The sequence below is a fragment of the Colobus angolensis genome, unplaced genomic scaffold (genome assembly GCF_000951035.1).
Source record: "Colobus angolensis palliatus isolate OR3802 unplaced genomic scaffold, Cang.pa_1.0 Scaffold262, whole genome shotgun sequence".
In the NCBI taxonomy this organism is placed as follows: Eukaryota; Metazoa; Chordata; class Mammalia; order Primates; family Cercopithecidae; genus Colobus; species Colobus angolensis.
In genome coordinates, this window is record NW_012115844.1 from 5,240,855 (window position 1) to 5,265,353 (window position 24,499).

The window sequence follows — 24,499 nt, forward strand, 5'->3', positions numbered from 1 at the left end:
GGGGAATTCGCCTTCCCCTTCACCCCTCACCTCCTGCCCATTGGCCGGGGAGGGTGAAGGCGCCACGCCCCCTCTACGGGTAGCCACACCTAGGAGCCCCGGAAGCCGGCTTTAGATTCACCCAGGTCCCTTTCTTCTCTTTCTTGATGAGGAAACTGAAGCTTAGTTTGTTTCTGTCTATGGTCATAGCACCCTGAAAGCGCCGGATCGCCTCTGATCTCGGAAGCTAAGCGGGGTCAGGCCTGGTTACTACGTGGATGGGAGATTAGATTAGTTCATTCCTCAAAAGCAAGGGCTCCGGATTTGAGAGATCAGACTGACCCAGTCGGCCGCTGCATGACCTTGAGAAGACTGGCGATTTGGGCCTCTCTGAGCCCAAATTTCCTCATCTGTAAAACATGATGAGATGATGACCACTTCCACTTCCCCTTCCCCTGCTGGCTGGGCAGATGGAATGAATGAGCTGATGGCGTCCCTCAAGCCCAGTGGTGCCTGGTGCACGTTGAGCCCTTGCTAGATGGCACTCAGCTAACTCGCTGTTAATACCCTGGTCTTCCAGTGTGGCAGAGCCCGGACAAACACCCACGTCTCTGGGCCAGGCTGATCTGCCGCCATGGATCTAAGCCCCAAAGCAAAAACAGGAAGCAGTGTGTTTCCGTGAATCATGCTCTGCAGGCCTCCAGTACCCAGGCTGAAAAGGCTTTTAGAGCCAGCTCCTTGGGAAATCCTTGCAAGTTCATTGTAATCCTTGCAAGTCCCTCTGTAATTGTTGGGGTGACCCAGTCTATCAGCCTCCGTCCCTTCCTGGGTTACACACTTAAATTTTGCTTCTCCCTTCCTCAGCCTGAGTGATGGAATTGTAGGGGGGAGTTGGAGGTGCCCATCCGGCCATTGGGTGATATCTCCCGTGCTGTGCTTAGTGGGGCGGCTGGCACAAAGGTGTATGAAGTGATTGGTTCTATAGGCCATAGGCATACAAGGGTTGTCAACTTAAAGTTAGCCTGATTTTTCTTGGTGGGTTGGGACTGTTGATCAGACACACTTGTCCTCCAGGAAGCCAGCAACTGACTGAGGGAAGGAAGGGGTCTTTGGGCCTCAGTTTCCTTTGCTGTGAAAGGAGAAGCCTCTTGGTCTGAAGAGCTGCTGGCACTGCCCCCATCCGTCTCCTTAAGCCAGCCAGTCACTGCTGTTCCTCTGCTGGAAGACAGAGCTCTACCTGCCCAGGATTGCTGGGCACCTCAGATGAGGGGGTGGGTGGGTGTGAGTGTGTTTTGAAGGTGCTAACAACTTGCTAGTCAGATTCCTAGAAAGCCGAAACGGCCTTGCTTAGAACCGGAGAAATGTCACCAGGGATCTAATGGTAATGATCTGGAAGTCTCCAAAGTCAGGTCCTGAAGTTTTTGAGAAAATAAAAATTGAGACACCCCTAAAGAGATATTTAGTAGTTTGGCAATCAAAATCCACTAACACATCTTTGGATGCAGAGCAGTAGGATATTTGGTTTTGCCCCTAGCCAGGCCTTCCCTGTCATTGCGGTCCACGTTCACTTCCAGGGAGGGGGCCTCACATAAAGTACCTGTTGTGCATCTGGCCCTATGGTGGCTTCTTAAACTGCAGCATCTCTTTCCACCCCACATGGGCCTGTTAATCTAAAGAGGAGTCAGACTTAGCAAGGTGAGGCAGGCCAGTAACTGGAGCTGCTTCTAATGGAGAGGTCATACCGGGACAGGCACCCCTTTGCAGAAAGCATTTCCCGGCTTGTGAAACCCATTCTGCCTGTTTCTGAGACCTGTATTCTTATTCCTTCCCCGTGGTTTGCTGTTTTCTCCTCAGGGGTTACCCTCTTTCCCTTCTCATCTATTTTTAAGTCTTTGCGATGCCAGGTCAGCACGAGATGCTACTAATATAGCCCTCCCTGGGCTGAATGTAGATCAGGCACTGAGGCTGTTGTTAGTTGGATGGGTGGACTGGGTACTCAAGTAAAGGTGGGTAAGATTTTTTTGTAGGGCAAAGTACTCTTGGAAAAAAAAAAGTGACATGAATTGGCATGACCATTGAGGAAGAAAGATGGTCTGGTTGGAATGCAGGCTCAGGGAAGAAAGAGGGAAGAAATGGAGATTAGGACCACATCATGGAAGATGTAACAGATGTCTCATTGACATCTCAGACTCAACATACATACCCCAAGCCAAATTGGGGTTTCTCCTGTGCTCTTCCCGTAAAAAGGAACACTGTTCCTCCAGCTGTTCAGGCCCCAGACCTTGGACTCCTTTTTCACTCACTGCTTCGCTTCTGTGCCACATTTAATTTTAACAAATCCTTCTGACTCCACATTCAAATGTCTTCAGAATCTAACAGATTTCCCCTGCTTCCTCTGCCTCCATCCCCAACTAAGCTGTCTTCCCCCACCTGAATTATTGCCCCCGCAAACTCCTCAAAACCAAACAGGCCTCCCTGCTTTGACCCTTGCTGCCCTGGGGTCTGTTCACAACACTGCTACTGGAGTGGCTGAAACACAAGACAGGCCTCTAGTGGCTTCCCACCTTGGTGAAAGCCAGAGTCCTTACCAAGGCCTGGCCTCCAGCATTCTTGCCTCCTTGCTGCTTCTGGAGCATGCCACACATCTGTCTTGGCACCTGCTAGTTATTGCCTTTGCCTGGACATTCTTTCAGATAGCTGCGAGGCCTGCTCCTTGTCTTCCCTTCGGTTTCTTTTTATTTTGTAATTTGAGGTAGAGGCTCACTCCGTCACCCAGGCTGGAATGCAGTGGTATGATCTTGGCTCAATGCAACCTCCACCTGCCGGGTTCAGGCGAATCTCCTGCCTTAGCCTCCCAAGTAGGGGGGACTACAGGTACGTGCCAATACATCCGGCTAATTTTTGTATTTTTTAGTAGACAACGGGGTTTCACTGTGTTGGCCAGGCTGAACCCACTGCCAACCTCAAGGGTTCTGCTCGCCCGCCTTGGCCTCCCAAAGTACTGGGATATAGGTGCGAGCCACCATGCCGGGCCTTTTCCCTTGGTTTCTACTTGGATGTCCTCACCTTAATAGAGGGGCATCCCTGGAAAAGAATTTTCCCTTCTCAGCCTTCTCTCTTTCTCATTGCTGACAATAAGTAGGAAGCAAGCTAATAAGCAGCAGGCTACTGCTGCTTACAAGTGCATAGGTATCTGCCTGTGCTGCTAACTGCGGCAGCTCCAGGCAAGCAGGGCTTTCCCCTGTTTCAGTCGCTGCCATGTCCTCACCTAAAAGTGTCTGGCACACAGTAGGTGCTCATTGAGTTACTCATTGATTAAAAAGCCTGGAAAACCAGGCTGTGTCGTGAAGATGATAAGCAGCCACTGAGATCTTACTGCAAGAGAATAAGGAAAGCTCAGCTCAGTGTAGATTGTCAGACCTAAATTTTGTGGGATCCGCCTTTCAAACCTAAGAGGCAAGCACCCTTGCCAGCTTTGCATTTGGAGCCCCCTCTGTCATTTGTTGACTTAAAAGCCGTGTTGTGAACCCAGCATAATGGCACTTCTTAAACTTGTAGAAAAAGGGTGTTTCTTGTCTTTCTTTCAACACATGCCATTGCCTCACCTGGAAAGGCAACTCTTCTTTGTAGAGTGAAAAGACTGTCATGGCCATCTAGAAACTAATATTCCAGAAGGAGAGAGCTCTGAGAAGGGGATTCCAGTGAACCATGTGTACGCTGTGTTTGAGAGACGGTAGCACCCCACGGAGAAGGGATGGTCTGTGCTTCGGGGGTCTAAGGAAGGCTTTCTTCAGGTGCTGGTACCTCCTCAGGTCTGGGGTGGTTCCTTCTAGGTTTCCTTACCCTACCTGCATCACCTCTGCCTTTTATGACCTCTGTGCAAAGACTGGGAAGGGTCACCGCTAGTGGCTGTGAACGAACCTGTTGGTGATTCTAAACAAGGCACAGGACCATCCTACAATAAAGAATTACCCAGCCTAAAATACCAGTAGTGCCAGTAGTGCCTGTTTAGAAAAAAAAAAAAAAACCAGCTTTTGCCTCACAACAGAGCCTCTCTTGTGCTGTGCCAGCCAGCCGGCAGATTTGCTATGCAGGCAAGTTTGGGGCCTGCTTTTTAAAGTATCCAGTTCCTAGATACCAGAACTAAAATACACATTTGGAAAAGTGATGTTTATAAAATCGAGTTTCCGGGAGTGCAAGCTTTGTAGCAATTTAGCACTGCTGGGAACCCAGGCGCAGTGTCAGTGGACTTTTCTCCTTGAACAGGGGGCAGACCAAGTGGTAGGGGGGTATTGGGCTCACTCTCGGTTTCCCTTGGTGCGATCTGCCACCATTCACATGCAGAGGACTCCCCTGTGCTTCCTGCAGATTGGGGGTAATGGCGGCACAACAGACGGCTTGAGGACTGACATAGCTGCTTCTCTGGAATTGCACGCCTGCTGAGTCCCTGCGTGTATCCAGATGGCCATTGGCCTGTGGGGGTGCAGAATGGAGGCCCTACCCGCATAGAGCTCACTGTCCTGGGTGGGAGTGAAATAAACTCTAGGTGGCAGAAGGAAGTGGTGGGTTGGATTATCACCTGGGCGCAAACGACCTGGCAGCAGCGCCTGCCAGGTGCAGAGCCAGGAACCTCTAGGCCTTCAGTCTGACCACCTGATGGCCGGGGAAGCAGAGGGCAGTGGGAGGCCTTCATCTCAGCAGAATCTGAGTGGCTGCAGATGCCAGTCAGAACACTGGGCTCCTGTGCGTGGGACTACATCTGGGAGGCCCGAAGGGCCCGGTGCTTATGGGCTGTGACTGTGCCACTGAGCGTGAGGGGAGTGGACAGGACCCAGGCTGGGAGGTCCTGGTGTTCCTTGGTGGCAGGTGGCTCACGCAACCCTACCATAGCCCAGCCCTGCTCTGAAGGCCACTGGAGCCATTCAGACGTCTCACAGACAAGTCATCAGATCAAGCCTACGGTAAGGAGAAGTTCTGTATCTTAAGATCTGAGGCCAATTAGGAAGCTGCTCAAAGATGAAGAAGGCGTCAACGCGGGTCCTTGTTGGGTGGTGCAGCCATCTCTGGCTCTCATGTTTCCCGCACACATTTACTAAGCCCTTGTCTTGGTAGTCCTTACCCTAAGCCACAGAGCACCAGGATTAAAATCAGTGATTTTCAGAGAGGGGCGGTTTTCCCCCACCTCATTCCCCTGAGGGATATCTGGCAATGTTTGTAGACATTTTTGTGCCACTGGTATCTGAAGTCAGGGATGTGGCCAAACATTCTACAAGGTACATGGCCATCCTTCCGCAAATAACTGCCCATTCCCAAATGCCAGTGGTACCAAGGTTGAAAACTGGTAAAGAACCTTTGAAGGCGCCAGGTTGTGCTTCAAAAGAACAATGCCCTGGGTGCTTTGGGAGTGTGAGGAAGGAGCCAGCTGTGCTACAGAGTAGTGGGGACAGCTGCTGGAGAAGTGGCGCATTTGAGTTGGGTCTTGAAGGATGAATAAGAGTTCTCCAGGAGGAGCGTTGAGACACATGGCATGCCACAGAGTAGCAGGGACAGCTGCTGGAGAAGTGGCACATTTGAGTTGGGTATTGAAGGATTAAGAGTTCTCCAGGAGGAGTGTTGAGACACATGGCAGAGGTGGGGCGAGACCAGGCAGAAAACAGCATGTGCACCTGGGTCCTTCAGCCCCACTGTGGCCTCCTATAGGTTGCTTTTGGTACATTTCTTGCCCTATTGGAGGTAAGGGGAGGGATTCCGAAGCCATCTTTGAGGTAAGAGAAAAGGTTTAGCCTTATGCTTAAAACTAGTGGAGAGATGGCCTTGCCCAAGAGTGGTTAGAGATGGTTCTTTGGAGCGGGACCTCCACCTTCTGCAAGGCCCTCGTTAGGAACAGCTGTGGACACAGGAAAGGGCCCCCTGTGTCTCTTCACCATCTCTCAGTGATGGGCGGGCACTCCCTGCCCTGGTGATGTGCCTGCTCCTTAGACCTGTGGGTCCTCAGCTTTGGTCACCTTGCTTGTCACTTCTACATATGGGTCCTGCCTGCTCTCCAGGGTCTTACCCAGAGAAAGGCCAGCAGCCCACCCCTACCCCTGCCCCACTGTCCAATCCAGTGCATACCCCTGAGCACCTCTCTGTTCTTTGCTGAGTATATTTCGTGCTGGTCTGTGGCTGACACTTGGTGTGCTTGCCACTTCTGTTTCCACGCCTGCGAGAGTGGGAGGAATGTTCTCATGGGATCAGTGTAAGGTTTAACTGAGCTAATTCGTAAAGCATCTTCAGAAGGTTCTCTGGGCCCTGGTGGGGACCTCTGCTTTTGTCTTCGTGACTGCCCTGCTGGGTGGATGCCCTCATCTCTCCTTTGAGAGGTGAGGATGCTGAACTTCTGGAAGGTGCTGGGATTTGAACCCTGGCAGCCACGCCCAGGTCTACTTTTTCGACTCATCAGTGAAAGCCCTAGTGGGCCCTGGGTGGGGAGTAATAGGCGAAGGGAAGACTGAAAAGGGAGGTGGCGATGACCTGCTCACACGTAGTCCAGTGAGGGCTGCTGCTGTGCAGGGCCACACGGTGAGTCCCCCCAGGCCTGTTTCAAAGCATCTGAGGCTGAGCTGGGAGGCAGGAAGGGAAAGTCGTTCAGGACATGGCGACCTGTGAGTGACCACCCCTGTCCACAGCCAGCTCAAGGAGCTGCCTGTACACTGTTCAGAAGCACACAGCTGATTGGCCAGTGCAGACTTTATTCTCTGCGTTAAAGAATCACACTAACATTGGGACCAACCATAAGAAACAGAACAAAACCGCAGGGAGGAGTAAAGGCCACCAGAGATGGTCCCTGATTTGCAGTGGCATGACCTCGGATGGCATGAAGGTGGCAAGCATTCGGTACCTCCCTTGACTCACTGTGGTGTTAGTTATGTGCTCATAACCCATGATGAGTCAGGAGCAACTGGCCCTGAGTTCAGGTCTGGCGCTGCCACTTACCAGCTGGGTGGCCTGGGGCACATCGCCCAGTGTCTACCTTGGTTTCTTCATCATGTGAGATTATGAGGTTACCTTCCTTATAGCAGGTGTTGTGAGGTTTCAAAGAGAATCCACTGAGGGCCCACCCAGGGCCTGAGAGTGAATAGTAAGTGGCCGGTGGGGATTTGTTTCTTCATAAACAGCTACCAGGCTGCAGCCAAGTTCTGGTCTTTGTGGGTATTTGGCAGCTGCAGTGGTGAATCAGGTGTGAACCCTCCACACTGTGGTGCAGAAGGCAGGTGGGGCACAAATGATGTGTGCTCCAAGGTGGAAAGTAGTGCAGGCAGTGGGGTGGGAGTCAGGGAAGATGGGGTTCAGGGTGGGAGAGATCATTTCTAGCTTGGAGCATCAGGGAAGGCTTCTTGGAGGAGATGGCCTTTGTCTGGGCCTTAGAAGATAATTAGGAGAAGGCATTGTGTCGCAGAAGTTTGCATTCCTGCTTTGGAGCTGAGGTTTTTTGCTGTCATTCAGCCTTGCCCTTAGTTGTAGTCACCAGTGAACAGAATGGCCCTGGCCAGTTGTGTTTATGCAGGTCAGTTACAGCAGTAACGGCTTTCGGCCTCTGTTGTTTGCAGGAGCTTGGAGTATTTACAAAGCCAGTGCCCTGACTGGAGACTCACGCTCACTCGGCCTGGGTGTACCATGGAGGATGCCTGAGACTTTCTCTGGGGTTCCCGGGGACAGTCGGCAGCGAAAGGAGAGCACAGGAGGCCCCTTCGTCAGTGTTGTGTCGTTGACTGCTGAAATGTTTTTTGCTTGGGCAGGTGTCTCCAACCTTCTAGCATGTTCCATCAGGTTCACTGTGGGCCAGGAGCTGAGAAACCAGTGCCAAGCCTTGAGACCCAAGCCCCAGGACCCAGGGTCATCACAGCCTACCTATAAATTGGAGTAGTGACCTCTGACCCCTCCGTCACCACCTGAGACTGGGAGGACATAGGAAAGTAAGAGAGCTTTGGGGGGCTCGCTAATTGTAAGTGATGCTACCTGGGCATAGCAGAGTTAAGTAAATGTCGCTTCTGTGCGCTTGTTTGCATGACCTGTGTATTAGAGTGAGTCTCAAAGGCGGGACAGAAATTGGACAGGTGCTGGGGTGGAGTTCGTTTAGGTTTTCCATTCCACAGGATTCTCAGAAAAAGACCAGCTATTCCTGGGCAGGATACTTCAGTGTGCAGGTGGGAGGCAGGGGCTGGTGGGTGGGACCTGAGCATGGTGTGACACAGTAGAATGGCCTTCCGGGGTCAAGTCCAAAGCTTCTGCTTCAAAAGGGCACCACTGGGCCTTGAACCAGGCCCTGTGTTGGCAGGGCTGGGTGCTGTCACGTGCCGAAGTCTGTAGGTCCTGGGTCTGCATCATGTGTGTGACTCCTTGATTGCTCGCTGGTGTCCTTCATGTTCTCAGAGGCCCCCTGGCCTCCTCCAGGGGTGGTGGCAGAATTCTGGGGCTTGTCTCGAGATCTCGTCCCAGCCCCAGCTCTGGCCCTCACAGGCCCTGACCCCCAGGTGTGGAGGCCACTGGGAAAGGGGTCTGGGGCCAGCACAGTAGAGGGGATGCACCTGTTCTATCCTCAAGGGTGGGGGTGAGGGGCCGGGGGTTGGGGTAGTCGGCCCAAGGAGTGACTGACAACATCAAGGCAGCAGCAGGGCAGCGATGAGTAGGCTGAAGCCTGGAGGGAGCTCAGGAAGGGGGGATTGCAAGCCTGATTACCTCAGGGTCGGGATTTGAAGACTACTGGCTTGGTGGAGGGTGGAGATGAATTCCAGAGCGGTCATCGCTCTTCCCAGGAGGAACAGGAAGACTGCATTGACAATGGTGGAGGTGAAAGAGAAGGTGGGTTGGGAGTTGGCAAGGAAAGCTGGGCAGGCCTGGGGTGAGGACTGAACGGCAGCCTCCCACTGCCAGAGCTGGCCCAGCCTGCAGCAGCACGAGAGGAAAGCCTGGGAGGAGGGGTGTCCCTGAGTGGGCAACTCCAAGGCTCCTCATGGCAGTCTCCCCCAGCCCCCTAGGGAGATGGGGAGACGGCACTTTTGCCCCACAGCAGCACTGGGGCTCCTGGAATTGGCTTCCTGCCCTCCCTGTTCCGTTTTCCCTATTCCAGAGTTTTTCCCCAAATAAGCTTCTCAACCCCCAATCTCATTCTTCTTCCCCAAGATGGCAGGAGAGGGAGGAGGCTGGGGAGAGAGGGGCACTCTGAGGGTGTCAAGGTGCCATCTCGACCCAGCTGATGGGGACAGAGCCTCACAGGCCGAGTGACATGTGGGGGTGGGAGGTATCTTTCTGGCTGTAGTAAGCAGCCTCCCTCCGCGAGCTGAGGAGCTGGGGAGGAGGCTGCTCTGACTCAGATGTAAGTCATTATCTGCAGTTTGGAGTATCTCAGCCCCCACCGCTGACCCAGTTGTATTTAGAATACAAACGAGAGTGAGTGATTCATCAGCTGGCAGTATTCTGGTGCCCTTTGGGGTTTTTACACACAGCCCTGACCATTTAGGGGAAGGAATTTTTAGGGGCAGAACTTCCTCCCATGCCCCTGCCTAGTCATCTTCCATCTCTGAATGCCCTCCCCTGCCGAAGGCGCGTGGGAGCCCCGCCCTTTCTACGGCAGTGTGGCCTGGGGAGGAGGTTGCCCAGGCTGGGAGAGCCCATGAGGCCATCTGTCTGGGGGGATGGGCAGGTGCCATGTGTGTGAGCGTGAGACCTCCCCCACCCCCAGTCAGCTGTGAGTGGACACTGAACAGGGTCTTGGAGTGGCTGCCTGTTAACTGGATCGTTTTTTTGCCAGGTGTTTTGGGTAGGGATTTGTCAGTGTCAGAATAGGAAGGACTAATTGGAGTGGGACAGGGTTGGATTGGGCAGACGTTTAATAGATAGCCAGCATCTTAGTTTTATTGAGGTGTAATTTAGATACAGTAGAATTTGTCAGTGTTCAGTGTGTGGCTTGGATCTTGGCAGATACCTATATAGTCCCATAACCACCACCCCACTCATGACAGAACGTTCCAGTCACTCTGGAAGGTGCCCCCCCGCCGACCCCTTCCACCCTGGCCCCCAGCAGCTGCTTATCTACTTTCTGTCATTGGGGTTGCCTTTTCTAAAATCTTCTTTCATATGAAGTAAGAGGCAACATGTAGTCTTTTCTGTCTGGCTTTTTCACTTTGCATAATGTGTTGGAGATTAATAGCTGGTGTTGAGTGCATTTGCACTTTGTTCCTTTTTATCACTAAGCAGTGCAGTGTGTCTCATGTTTCTCTGTTCACCTGTTGATGGATATTTGGGTGTTTCCAGTTTTGGGCCATTGCAAAGAAAGCTTCTGTGAGCATTGCTCACATGTCTTTTGGTGGACACGTGCTTGCGTTTCTCCAGGGCAGATACCTAGGAGTGGGGTTGCTGGTGTTTGGTGTGAGTAGTGTCTGTTTAGGTTTATAAATAACCTGCCCAACTCTTTTCCTACTGTACCCTTTTGCATGTCCACCAGCGGTGTGAACATTCCAGTGTCGCCACCCCTCTACCCTTGCCAGCTCTTGGTCATGTCAGTCTTTTCTTTTTATTGATTCTGGTGAGTATGGAGTGGGGAGTGGTATTCCGTTGTAGTTTTGTCTTGCATTTCCCAAGACTAATGACACTGAGTGCTTTTTCATGTGCTTACTTGTTCATAATATCTTCTTTGGATAGACACCTTGATACATTCTAATTTCACTGGCAAATGATTATCCCAAAATGGATTAATTTATGACAAGTGTCTATTACATCACATAATGCTGTGTTAAGTCTTAGGGATGAAAGAGAAGGTCTGTGTAAACTTCTATTTTTCTCCCCAAAACCACTTATTGAGATGGCTAGTGAGATAAAGGTCATGTGAAGCAGGTCACAGCAGAGTTGGGGAAGATGGACCGGAATGCTAGGGACTGTGATGTGTGTTGTGCCATCCCTGGGGACATGTGAAATGATCTGGAAGTGCAGAAGACTGTTATGGGTAGCTTGGGCCGTACTCGGAGGCTTCATGGAGGAGGGAACGCTTCCGTTGGGCCTAATGGGTGAGTGGGTGTCCGCAGACAAGGAGAGGTGCTGGCCGAGGGCACAGACTACACAGAGACATGGAGCTTAAACAGGATGGCAGAAGGTGGGCGGGAATCGGGGTGTATACTTCTGTGGTCTCAGTCTCATGAGATGGGGGCAGTGTGGGGATCTTGTGACCTGGAGGCCCCTCGGGGCTTGGAGGAGGGGTCTAAGGGAGATGAGGGGTGGGGTGGCAGCAGGTGGGGTCATGCTAGGGGTGCCCGGGCAGCCTCACAGGAATCTGATGTGTCCGAAGCCTCAAGCCAGCAGGAAGCTGCCTCTTTCAAAGAGTATTTGGTTTGTAAAAAGCTGACAGCAGGTATCAGAGATTAGATGGCCACGTCTTTATTCCCTCCTGAAAGAAAGCTTCACTGTGGAGACAGATTGAGAACAGCCCAGTGTGTGTGTGTATTTCTATTTCACTGAGGCCTCGCGTGTGTGTGCATGCGGGGAGGGAGGCACAGGGATCTACTTTTAGCACATTACATGTTCAAACCTCATTGCTGAAGACGCTTCTAGTCTCAAATGTTGGCCCCATTTTTGCCACAAAGTCCACCCAGCCTTTGATCTGTGCTGTGAAAGGGAGTGGGGAATCGACTTTCCTTTCCAAACCCAGGTTTTTGATAGGGAGGGCTCCCACAGCTTGTCCTGCTCTGCTCCTGTGCAGCACAGCCAGGTGCGGTGTTTGGGGTCTAACATTGACTGGCAGCCAGGAGAGCTGGTCCTGAACAGGGAAGAGAACACAGCACTGGAATGAATACAGCTTGGGATGAGAACCAGTGCTTCTTGCTCTAATCCAACTTTTGGTTTGTGTATGTGATTCACTGATATACTTGTTTTGTATTATGGAAAGTACAGAAAAGGAAAGAAATCACCTTGTGCAATCATAGACTAAAGAAAATAAAGTAACATAAAATTCTATCACCCAGAGATAGGTGGGCAGGCATTAGGTATGTAGGCAAGTGGTATGCTTCTGCGATTTTCTTCACGAAGGTTTTAGCTTCAGTGTTTCTTTGTACACCCCTTTCACCCCAAATCTGTTGATGTGGAGAGCTGGAAGCTTGACTGCTTCTCCATTCCTTCTGTTCATTCCGGGGTCTCCTCCTGCAGAACCCAGCCCTTGCTGACATCTACACGGAGCACGCCCATCAGGTGGTGGTGGCCAAGTATGCGCCCAGCGGATTCTACATTGCCTCTGGAGGTACTGTACGGGGCAAGGCTCGTGGATACCTGTGGAGGCCTGGGTGGCGCTCAGGGCCCAGGGCGAAGCTGGGCTTCTGGCCTTGGGAGAGTGGGAGGAGGGAGGTGGGGGGTGGGGGAGCAGGCTGGGGGTGGTGGATTAGTTGAGGGGAGCCAGTGTAATTAGTTTCAGCTGAGGCTGACGGGGAATGTGTAAGCCAGGCTTGTCCAACCGGCGGCCCACGAGCTGCGTGTGGCCCAGGACGGCTTTGAATGCAGCCCGACACAAATTCGTCAACTTTTTAAAACATGAGGTGTTTTTGCTTTGCTTTGCTCTTCTCTTTTCAAGCTTATCAGCTATCATTAGTATTAGTGTATTGTATCTGTGGCCCAGGGAAGCCAAAAGATTGGACACCCCTGGTATAAGCTACCAAAATGCCCCTTTTCAAAACTGGCCTTAGTTCTAGAACAGAAAATACACTTTCTAGTTTATAGTGTTCCAGATAGTTCCAGCTTGGAGGTCAGCAGAAATACCACCATGAGGTTGGCCAGGGACCTTTTGCCGGAAGCCATGGCATGGTATGTTGGAGCCTGTGTGGGCCGTGTGTGTGTGTGTGTGTGTGAGAGAGAGAATTGATGTTTTGTTTTGTGTCATCCTTACCTGCTGCTCCTTCCCCAGTGCTAGCACAATGCTGGCCTCCAGGCCAGTGCTCACGTTTTACTTGTGGACTGGGCCTTTGCTCTCTGCAGCCTGGGCTTTTGTGTGGCTCAGTGGGAGGCTAGGCAGAGGCGGGGGTGGAGAGATCTTTCCTCTTGAAGGATGCTTTTTTATTCACTTAGTTCTTTGACGTAGAGCTTTTCCTGTATACAGATGGGAATAAGAGGCACAGGAGTAAGAATGGTACCCCTTCTAGAGTGGTGGCCCACTCATTCATTCACTCACTCATTCATTCATAAGCTCAACAGATACTTACTGCCTGCCTTGCCTAGTCATCTGCAGCCCAGGGAGGCCAAGTGAGTAAGCTGATGTGGGCCTCGTCAGCCTCTCTGGAGAGTAACGACTGTGACTGGATTGCTGAGAGAGCTAAGCAGCCAGTAGGGGAGGGCAGGATTCACGCATACCGTTGCCCTCTGCCTGTACCACCCTGTGTGTGCACAGCAGCCTGTCCTGAAGGGTGTGTGGGAGATGGTGGGCCTTGGGGTTGGGGAAGACCTGGGTTTGGCTTCATCTTAGTCTGCTTTGTGCTGTTATAACAGAATACCACAGACTAGGTAATTTACAACTAACAGAAATGTATTGGCTCACAGTTCTTGGGGCTGGGCAGTTGGACAGCAGGGGCCAGTATCTGTCAGTAGCCTTCTGCTGAGTCATTCCATGGCGGAAGAGCAAAGAGAGAGACAAGAGGGGCTGGGCTTGTCCTTTTATCACGAAGCCACTCGTGTCATAATACCCATTCCTGAGGACAGAGCCCTCCTAGCCTTATTACCTCTCCATAGGCCCCATCTGCAAACACTGGTGCATTGGGGATTAAGTTTCCAGTACATGCTTTTGGAGGGGGCACATTCAGACCATGGCAGCCTCTTGCTGCATAGCCTTAGTTGAGTAACTCACCTTCCTGGGCCTGAATTTTCTCCTCCAAACTGGGGCTGCTAGTGCCTGCCTCGTAGGGTGTGGTGAAGGAGCCAGTAAGGCGTGGACGTGCCCAGCAGTGGCTTTTGCACTAATGAGTACTTACCCCCTGGGTGACCCATTACCTGTCACAAAACTGAGGCTCTGTTCTGACCAAGCCAGGCCGCTGCGTGAGCTGGCTGGCTGCTGTTGGCGGTCCGCCGTGCTCACGGTGAAGGATTGGGCCCACAGTCTGGCTCATAATAGGCATTTAATGGTTTTGTGTTTAGATCTTCTCTAGCTCCATCTGTAAAACACGTTCTCGTTTATATCCCATGATTTATTTAGCTCCGTGATTTATTTTTTCCCCAAGCCCTGCTTGCCAGCGAAAGTCTCTTCATTTAAAGCCCCAAGATTTGGCCCGAATGTCTCTACATGTTTAACACAGAGCCGAGTGCTCTGAGAAGTGTCTTCTCAGGAGAGGAATGCAGTTGGCGAGGGCCTCCGTCCCTGCCTGGCACAATGTCCCTGCCCTGTCAGCTGCAAGCTGAGAGCCTGCGGGCCCAGACCTGCCCTCTCTCCAGTCCCAGAAGGGTGTCCAGTGAGACAGAAATCAATGGAAGGCTGTTGCGGAGACTGTTGCAAAGGACAAAAACCACATAAATAAGTGGCCATCATGGGACGCTGTCCTCCCTGAAAAGTGCCCTGATTTTGTGGAGGAGTCAAGGGAGTTTTGGGCCATCCTCAGGTCCAGGTGTTCTTGGGCGAGATCACATTTTATGTTTCTAATACATTTCTTTGAATAGAGCAAAGCAATTGTTAAGGCTTACATTGGAACGTTTGCTGCAGAGATGAAGTGGCGCTAAAAATAGTGTGGTAGGGGGGTGATTTGGAGGGAGGGGTCTGAGAAAGAGCTGTGCTGGCTCACTAAGTGGGTTATCTGGCAGCTGGCCCCAACCCTGTGTGGGATCTTTAGACCCTGTCAGTCTGGCTGGTTCATGACTGCTGAAGGATTGAACCTTGGGAAGGACTCTGCATCTGGGAGCCTCTGGCACTGAACACAGTGGTCAGTCTGCCCTCTGGGAGCCCGCCTTCCCACAGGGCAGTCCTCAGAGTGCAGGGGTCATTTCTGGGGCAGACCTAGGTCTCCTTTTCCTGAGGTTATTTCCATGCTACTGTTCTGTCTGCCTTGGTGCTGGGGCCATGGTTCCAGGCTGCCCTTGGGAGTCAGCGAGGGCCCTTTGACAGGCGTGTGGTTTGGCGATAGGCCCAGGGCAGGCTTCCTGGAGGAAGGGGCCATTAGAGGTGGCCCACCAGAGATAGCTCAGCTCGTGGATTACGCCTGAGCCCAGGGCCCGAGCACGGTGGCTCTTGTTGGTGCAGTCCCTTGTCTCCGTGAGTTTACGGAGAGAGGGAGCCTTCCCCATCCTCACTGTGTCCCCTGCACTGCTGCTGACTAACAACTGAAGGTGTGCCTCTGTTTTCACCTCCCCTGTGGACTCTTAGCAGGGCAGGCACTTGGCCTGTTGGGCTCACTGCTCTGCCTCCGGCATGGCATGTGACACCCACCCGGCCCTCAGTCATTGTTTGGCAGCTGCATCAGGGTTGTCCTCATTAGATTGGGGTCTGAGCGCTCGCTCTCTAGGTCCCACTGTCTCTTTCCTACCCTAGCTGCTTCTGAGAAGAATTAGAAAAATAAGCAGGATCCAGTGGGGGAGGGGGCTGATGCTCTGGTAGGGGAGGCAGGAGGAAAACAGCTGGGAAACCAGGCCTGGGATGGATCTGAGCTGATGGGCAGAGCAGGCAGTGGCTTGCTGAGCCCGGGGAGGTGGGACGGCTGGGCTGACCTGTGGGAGAGGGTGGGCTGCCCTCTGCCTTGTCCTGGAGAGCATTGTCTTCTCCCTGGGGCAGCATGGGCCTGGGCGGGCCTGAGCACAGCAGACCACGCGGTCACATGTGCATGTGTGAATGTGTGTCTGCATATGTGTGCGTGTGTGGTCATGTGCACATGTGTGGGCATGTATGCTCCTGAGTGTATATACGTGTCCTTCCTGTACACACAGTGCTCCCCTCCAATGCTGCCAGCCTGTGGTGACTTCCTCTTCTGACCCCTTCTTCCCCTGCAGCCTGTTTTATCAGTGAAAGGACTTCACTAAGCCGATCTGCAGGTCCCCTTTGGAGCTCACCTCGGGCAGCACAGCAGGTGGTCTTCCTGGACCTCACGCAGAGAACTGGGCCCTTCTGGAACTCCCCTTAGTTAGTGCTGTTCACTGGATTTGGCGTCTCCTCTTGCCTGTCCCCACAGGTGGACTGAGAGCGGGACAGTTACGTGCATCTCCTGCATCTCAGGGCCTGGCTCATTCAAGGCTCGGGCTGTGTGTCCGACAAGCCGGCAAGGAAGGCATCTTTGTGGCCCGTGCAGAGCCTCAGTTAATTCGTGGGCTAGTTCCACCTGACTCGTAACGAGCTCTTGCTGTGCACTGAGGACTAGTTGGAGACTGCACATCCTAACTCGTGAAACCTGTGGCAGCCCTGTGAGTGACTCTGTTATTTCCCCTCTTCTGGATAAGGACACAGGCCACATTGCTTGCTGAGCCCCACAAAGCCTGTATGTGGCAGAGGCTGGATTTGAACCCAGGGCCCCTGCTCCCAAGGCCTGGCTCTTAGCTGCTGCCCTCTCTTGAGCTGCTCAGCTCCATCAAGAAAACAAAAGCTCTTTTCACTGGAAGCTGCTGTAGAGTTGTGGTGGTTGTTAACGTGGCCTGAAGATCCTCTTAAAAAGGCGCCCTTACCTGCTTAGCGGATGGGGCTAAGGTTTTAAGCCGTGAAGCCTTGAGATAGTCTAGAATGCTCCCATTTCTTCACACCAACACAGTGCTCATTTGGAGAGGGTGTGTCAGGATTGGGATTGGTACTTGGTGACAGGATCGTGGTGGGGGTTTGGGGGTGCGTGGCCCCTAGTGTTGCTTCTGTTACAATTGGCTGCCCACGCTCCGGTGAGGAGAGAATCAGCATCAAGTTCTGTGTATAGTTCTCCTTCCCCCGCAACACCCACCTGCTACTCTCACAAAAGAATCTTACGCTTGCATTCCTGTGAGTTGCGGAACTGCTCGGTGTGTGAGTGAGGCTGCTGATTTGCCAGGCAGCAGCACGCTGTGGGAAGCTGCACAGGGAGCCGGGTCTGCAGGCCCAGGTGGAGGCCGCCAGACCATGCTGAGGCATCGCACTGGGCAGCACGCTGTACCCTCACAGCTGTGCACCTCGTTTCCAGAAGTCACTGCAGCAACTGCACAGGAGAGACAGGTGTAGCCAGTGTCGTCCCATTCCACAAAGGTGGCCTGAGGCCCACACGTCAATTCTGATGCCCCTACAAGAAAAGAAACAGAAAACTCAACCGCTTCCTGGCATATGGGAGTTTGCCATCATGTGTCCCTGAGGCAGGGTTTGTTATCCAGATGATCTCTGGCAAAATGCAGAGGCCCCGAATGGCAGGCCTGTGGAGGCCACGGGCTCTGACTTAAGAGTGGCTGAATATCGGAGCCCTAAGACACGTTCTCTTCACTAGGGTTTTTCCTCTAGAAAGCCTAAGCAACCAGACATGCTGAGTGGGCCTATGGCCACGTGGCCCTGGCCTGGCAGTGACGTGTGGCTCTCACCCCACCCCCCTCACTGTGCCCCACAGATGTGTCTGGGAAGCTCAGGATCTGGGATACCACGCAGAAGGAGCACCTGTTGAAGTATGAGTACCAGCCTTTCGCTGGGAAGATCAAAGACATTGCTTGGACTGAAGACAGTAAGAGGATCGCCGTGGTTGGGGAAGGAAGAGAGAAGTGAGTCACTACTCTCAGCCCCTCCCTGCCCTGTTCCCGTGGCTCATGTGCCATGACCCTGGTGGGAGGGGGATGCGCTGATGTCGGTACTAACTTGGACTCGTGAGGGTTGAGCTCCCGGTAGGTGCCGGGCCCTGTCAGGACTGGCTGCGGCCACAGGTAAGGCAGCACTCCACATCACAGTGGGTTTGCCACCAGGCCCAGCACTTGTGTATCTCTCTGGCGTCCTGAGTCCCTTGCCTCCTAGAACCCCAGCTGTCATGCCCCTGTAGGCAGCAAGAAGGGGACGGAGTGAAAGAGCAACACCGCCTCCATTGGGGTCCCTCACAGCAGCTGCCCCATGAAGCTGCCAGGGAGGCTGAACTGTTTCTTCCAGCTGGGCACCTCCCCCAAGGGTCCCTGATGGAGGAGGGAGGGGCAGTGGCTGCTGGCTGGGTGGCACTTGGTGGCTACTGACCTTGGGCCTAGCGACTGGTGAGGTCAGTGCTGGAACCCAGGTTTTTTTACTGCAAGAGGGTCAGATTCCCCCTGCAGCACCATGGCTGGCCATAGGCCCTTGGACTTGACAGTGGCATGTCTGTTCTTCACTGCAAGGCACTTTCTCGTACATGTTCTGGTAGGTGTTTTTCCATGGCTTTTCAAGTCGTTCCTGTTGGTCTTAATTCCTTTATTCAGTAGCAAATAGTAACTAAAACAGTGTTTTTGTTGAATGTCAGCCAAGAATAGGGCATCACATTCCTGTAGGGAATGGTAACTGTTCCCTCCCAACAGAACTGTAAGGAGAGCGGTGAAGCCATAAAGCTAGCCCCGGGCCCTGTGGCGTGGGGCCCCACAGACACACACACGCAGCCCCTTCCCGAAGGTGCTGGCTTGCTCCCTTTTGTTCTTGGGTCCTTTGGACAAATGCCTCATGGAGCCAGAACCCTGGTGCTTCCCTCGTTTGTCCCTGTGGCATTCTGAGCTGCCTGCTGACGGTCGCTCCATCCTCTGTGCACTGGCAGCTCAGCTGTCAGATTGCTTACCCACCTTCTAGGATTGATTTTTTTTTTTTTTTTTTGTCTTCCATCCTTCTCTTTGGGTCAAGGTTCGGCGCAGTCTTCCTGTGGGATAGTGGCTCTTCTGTGGGTGAGATCACAGGACACAACAAAGTCATCAACAGTGTGGACATCAAGCAGAGCCGGCCGTACCGGCTGGCCACGGGAAGCGACGATAACTGCGCTGCATTCTTTGAGGGACCCCCATTCAAGTTCAAGTTCACAATTGGCGTGAGTGAACTTCACTTTCTGGGTGAAATTTATGGTTTGTATATGAGGCTGGCAGAGGCTGAGCCTGTTTGGGTGCTGATGGCAGAGACCACAGCACATGCCACGTATGCCATGATACACAGATAGAAGTGGGCTCCCAGGGGTGTGCAGAGAGAGGGAGGGCTCCCCCACCCAGCACTCGTCCTCCCCAGGCCCTTAGCTGGGCATGGATGGTTCCCACAAGGAAGGGCCCTGCCCTACGACAATGTGCGCATGTCAGGGGTTGGGGCAGGGACGCCCCTGAGGCTGCGTAACCAGGCGAGCATCTGGGGCTGGAGGTGTTCATTAGAGAGGGAAGCCTGCGGGGCCTGCTGTTAGCTGGGCCACCAAAGTGGCAGAGGAAAGGAGCTTGCGGGACATCCAGATTGGTCTCTCAGGGGCCTCCCCTAGCGACAGCGAGGGCAGTGATAAGCCTGCAAAGTGACAAACGGTTAGAAGAATAAAAGATACTTTGTGGAAGAAATGTGCCAGAAATGCAGCATCGGAGTGCTGCAGGCTTTGGGTGTAGCTGGCAGCATCCCAGGCCCACGCTGTGCATCCACCCCGCCTCAGACAGGCACCCAGGCCTCTCCAAGCCGCCTCACTTCTCCCTTCTGCACTGCAAGATGGGGGTGTACGGGGGCCAGCAGCATCTGAGGGTTTTGACTATGAATTTGAAGTCGGAGAGCCACCTGGCAGGTCTGGAGCATCTGTGATGCCCATTTTCCTGCCCCAGCCTTGTAGGAATGAGGGGAGGAGCCCAGCAGCCGGTCTCCGCACAGCCCCACGGCTCTGCCCCGGCTTTCCCCATCCCGCTTGTGCTTGTGCTAAGGATGGACAAGAACAACGGACCCAGAAATGCGCTTTTTTTTTTTTTTTACATCCTTGGAGGAGGTTGTGTTTGCAGATTGCACCAAGGTCTCGGGACTCCTTCTCTTGGGACCGTCAGTAGTTTCACTGTCTGCCTCATGGAGGACTAATGAGATCATGTCCTTAAAGTGGCTCAGTGAGGAGCACTATTTTAGTGACATCATAATAGCCTGCACAGTGCAGCTGGAAAGGGTGGGGACAGGACCCACAAAGTGGACAGAATTTCCCGAGACTGTTCTTAGCTTAGGGTACAGGAGGGCTTTCCAAGGATGCCTGGTTCGTAGTGAAACAGGCTTCATTTTGTTGCAGAGCCGCAGGCTGAGCTGGGCCTAGCCGGGCAGGTGAAAGCATAGGGAGGCTCCCTGTATACAGCTGAACACGCGGCAGCTCTCAGACCCTACTCTTGTGGCTACTGCCTAATGGGTAGGTAGCGGAGACCTGGCTGTTTTGGGAGCTGTATGGAAGGCTGTGGCTTCAGGCCATGTTTCTTCACTGGGGTGGAGGCACTGCAGAGTAGGGTGAGTAACGCTGAGTCAGCTGCACACCCCATCTCAGCCCAGGGCGGGAGGAAGCAGCTCAGAGGCTTCTGTGGTAGCCGGAAGCCGGCTGTGGGTGGGGGCTCCTTTACCTGCCCTGGGAGGGATCATTTCCACTCTGCAGCGGTGCATTAAACCCAGCACAGGGTGCTCTGCGGGGTCGGGGGCTCAGGTTTGTTCCAGGGCGGGCTGGAGCCTGCGTTCTTCACCAGGCCGCTGTGCCGCTGTGTGCTTGCTTGGGGGCTTGGCCAGAACACTCTTTCTCTTTAGTTGTCCTTTCTACCTTCAGAAAGGACTTCACCCCACAGCCCTGGCCCAGGAGTGTTGGGTAGAAATGTCTCCCCAGCTAGCCCAGGTCCAGGGTGGATACCACCATGTGTCTTGAAGTCTTTTGTGGAACCCACAACCATGGCCCTGCCTGAGGACCTGGGAGAAATAGAAAGGGCTGTGGCCTGGCACAGAGCTAGCTGGCTCTGCCCCCTTGGGCGAGTCATGCCTCTGGGCCGTCCCGGAAACAGGGTGACAGTGACCCTTCCATGCTGCACCCTCAGCCGCAGGGAGGGTGTGAGAGGCAGCAGTGACCATCCACATGCTCAGGAGACATGTGCGGACTCAACTGCCCACGCATAGGAAGGACAGGAAGGGTGCTCAGGGACCCCACACCTGCCCCCAGATACCTTGTGAGTTGCTGATACACTTTGGTGTGTATCTACACTTAAGCCCTCTGGACCCCAGAGGAAAGCTGTGGTCGTGCCCTCCACGACCAACCCCAGAGAAAGGGAGCACGTCCAGGCTGGGGGAAGTGAGAGGAGACGTGAGTGCTAACATGAGGCCCAGCCACAGCCGGTGTTGAGGACATGGTGGGCTGAGCATCGCTGGGCTTCCTTCCATGTGTGGGCTCTTCTGATGCGGTCGGAAAGCCTGGGATGTGGAAGTTCTCAGGAATTAATTGAGCCTTTTATAGTAAAAGATTTTTAAAACTCAAGTGTATGTGGGCATTTTTTATTTTAGAGGGAATTAAGTTCTACTTATTGTGGAATCCACACAGCAGTGTGTCTTTTTTCAAAACCCAGATCTCTCATTCCGCAGCCCGTGACGACTGGGTCTGGGCTGCCTTTGCCTCGGCACCAGCGCTCGGGCTGTGGTGGCCTTGCCTGCTGCCCCTCTCCTCCAGAGAATGAGCAGCTGGGCTGTGGCGGCAGCTCGGGCCTGTCTTCATCTGCGCCTTCCCCACCCACTCCCTGCAGAGGCCCCATGTGGCCGGGACCAGGAAACTGGCCTGAGCTTGGGGGTGCAGAGGTGGGGTGGTAGGTGCTTCCCTAGTCACCTGGGTGGGAGAGGGACTGGCATGCGACTGCGGAGGGACCAGCTGGGTCGAGTTGGAGCTGCTGCCTTGAAAAGGAACAAGGCATGTTCTGAAGGTGTTTCAGTAGAAGCTGAAGCAGAACTCCCGTGACGCTGCGCCTGAGCTGAAATGCAAGCAGTTATTCGCAAGGAAAATGAGGGACCCTTCCTGTGGAGTCATTTCCGAGGAAAACGAGGGGCCCTGCCTGTGGCGTCCGGGAGGCCACCTTCATCTTGCTGGCCCGTGTTCGGGGGTCACATGGCTTTTCCTTTTTGTTGAAGAGCCCATTGTGCAGAGCAAGTGTGGACTCCCGGCCCAGCTCGAGCCAGGCTTCCCTGTGTGTCCCTCTTCCTGAGGGACCGTAGCCCAGCTTTGGTCTTCATTTGCCTGAACCTGAATGAGGCTCCAGGAAGATGGGGGTAGAGGAACATTTGACCTGGAATAGGCCCGGGTGCCGGCTCATCCCTACCCAGTGACATTGAAGATTCGGTGGGTGACCTGCAGAAGTAACTCCCGGGATCTCAGGAGAACATTTCTGAAAAGAGACTGAGACTGGGCACAGCAGTCTTGGTCTCCAGCGCTGGCATTCTGCGAACCCAGGGGTAGGTTCCCCTCGGAGGGTCTAACCGTGGCCTGAAAAAGGGAGGGTGGCGAGACCATCTCCCTGCCTCCCCCCATCTTACCCATGGGGAAGTCTTCATGCTAGGCAGGCTCCTGGGATAGGTACTCCTGGATGGGTTTCAAGGCCCCACTGAGTTTCTCTCTGTTGTGTGCCTTCGCCACGCGCGTTACTTGGGCCAGGTTCTTTGCCTCTCTGGCTGTCTGCTTCCTCCAGTCGGGTGAGCAGTTGGTGGTCTAGGATGACCACACACCCCCTCTGATGACCACACACCCCCTCTGGAGTGTGGCTCACAGCTGTGTCCATGTCCCAGGTCCCAGGAGTTGCTGGTGCACCGGATAGTTTGTGTCTCATGAAATGGTTACTTAGAGCAGCATGTCGGCCTGGGGGCTCAGCCTTATGCTGTGGAACTGAGAACTCACTGCCAGATCTAACAAGCTGTGATGCTAGGTGGGAAAATGTTCAGCACGGAGGACTCCTGGGTTCCCTCGCTAGGGTGCCACTGCTCCCTCTGTTCCATCGCCTCTGCTGCTCCCTCTGTTCCGTCGCCTCTGCTGCTCCCTCTGTCCATCCCCTCTGCCCTGTGGGGGCCTGGCACCTCACGTAGTTCTCCTACTTGAGGCTGGAGCCAAGCAGGGCAGGAAACCTCAGCTGTGGCTGTTATCGGAAGTGCTGCCTTACTGATAGATAAGGAAAATTTGAGCTCTGAACAGGCAAGGTTTCTGGTGGTTTTTCTTTTTCCTATTTCCTTACTCAAGACAGGGCAGAGAGCAGATGTTTCAGCCTTTCTGGCGTGTATGGTGGCTGCCTGGGCCATGCCCCTGTGATGGGTACGCAGGACCCCCTCCCTTGTCCTCAGCGTGCGCCACCCCTCCTGTCGGCTGGCCTTGCTCTTCACTGGGCTGTTGGCTGACTCCTGAGAACTGGGGGCTGACAGCAGGGAGGGTGACCTGGCCCAGGTCACATGGCCAGTAGGTGGCTCAAGGACGGTTAGTTAGGATGAGCCTCTTGTCCCTTCACATGGTCCTTATTCTCCAGGGAACATGGTGACTGAACTGACCTGTGTTGGGTGATGGGAGAGGCAGGCGGGTGGGGAGCTGCTTCGTGCCCCTGAGCCCAGCTAAGTGGGCTGGGGCTGCAGGGCTGCCCCAGGGCACTTTGCAGGGAAGTCTGCTCGGAGTGATGGGTGGGCTGAAGGATGGGGGCCAGAGCCAGCTTCACAGGTCACCATGTAAAGGTGTTTTGGGAATACCCACTGACCAAGGGCCGTGGAGGCCCCGTGCTGGGCTTGTGTGGAGTGGGGGTGGGCATGGGGACCGAGAGCTCATAGGCATGGCTTCTACCAGCTCATAGGCATGTGAACAGCCTAAGGGAGGGCTTGTGGTCCTCTTGTGTACAGGGTCAGCTGAGGCTAGGGGGAATGGGGTGGGCTCCCAGAGGGTTCCTGAGCTGACCAGGTAGGTAATGAGCGTGTGTGTGCTAGAGACAGGCCAGCTGGGGCCTGTAGTGCTCTGTGCCTCTGATGTGGACATGGGTGTGGTAGTTAATTATGACCTGAGTGCTTCAAGCCTCCGTTTCCTCAGTGGTGAAAGGGAACATATTGGTGGGAGGAAGTGAGGATTGTGAGGAGCGGGGCTCGTTGTTACGGGTCAGCCTTGGCTGTGTGTTTGGCTACAAGAGAGGACAGGCAAGAGAGTGTGGACTGGACACCGTGGGGTGTCCACCAGGGATGAGGCTGGACTGAGAAACTGCTGCAGCCCCGCTGGTTGGCTGGGGTGGGACAGAGGCAGAACCTCCCTGATCTCCCTGGGAGGTTCCCCAAACCCTCTCCCTCTTTGTTCACTGGCCTGGCCTCCCTGTGGAAAGGGCTGTTTTTAGCCCTCGCTTTTTTTGGTTAATGGGCTTTTTGCAGCTTCTCCCTTTGAAGGGGCTATTTCAGGAGCAGACATCAGTCTCTGCATTTGGACTCCTTGGCTTGAGGTGCAGGAAAAGGTGATGAGGCTGAGCTACTCAAGGGACATCTGCGTCCCTGGACTGCCGGCCCTTCCCCTGCCCCGCCGGGTTCTAGGGCGAGCGAGGGACACATGACACCGCCCTGCCAGAGCCTGTGGGAGGCGCTGGCAGAGGTGAACCACAGACTCGGATTTGAGGTCCTGGGGTTTGGGCAAGCAGGAGTGTCCTCGCT

General features: G+C 53.9%; 2 protein-coding genes across 2 annotated transcripts in view; both read left to right on the forward strand.

The window, feature by feature from the left end:
* LOC105515542 overlaps positions 1 to 7,885 on the forward strand; it is a 29,093-nt gene extending 21,208 nt beyond the window's left edge. Inside the window, 3 exon segments of the mRNA XM_011947365.1 lie at positions 6,390 to 6,540; positions 6,728 to 6,855; positions 7,678 to 7,885. Of these exon segments, the coding sequence (XP_011802755.1) occupies positions 6,390 to 6,540; positions 6,728 to 6,855; positions 7,678 to 7,885 (487 nt within the window).
* Positions 7,886 to 9,642: 1,757 nt separating this feature from the next.
* WDR1 (WD repeat domain 1) overlaps positions 9,643 to 24,499 on the forward strand; it is a 33,569-nt gene continuing 18,712 nt past the window's right edge. The window contains exons 1-4 of the mRNA XM_011947361.1: positions 9,643 to 9,668; positions 12,154 to 12,244; positions 17,514 to 17,661; positions 18,746 to 18,926. Coding sequence (XP_011802751.1) covers positions 9,654 to 9,668; positions 12,154 to 12,244; positions 17,514 to 17,661; positions 18,746 to 18,926 — 435 coding nt within the window. The 5' untranslated portion in view covers positions 9,643 to 9,653. The remainder of the gene's footprint in view (positions 9,669 to 12,153; positions 12,245 to 17,513; positions 17,662 to 18,745; positions 18,927 to 24,499) is intronic.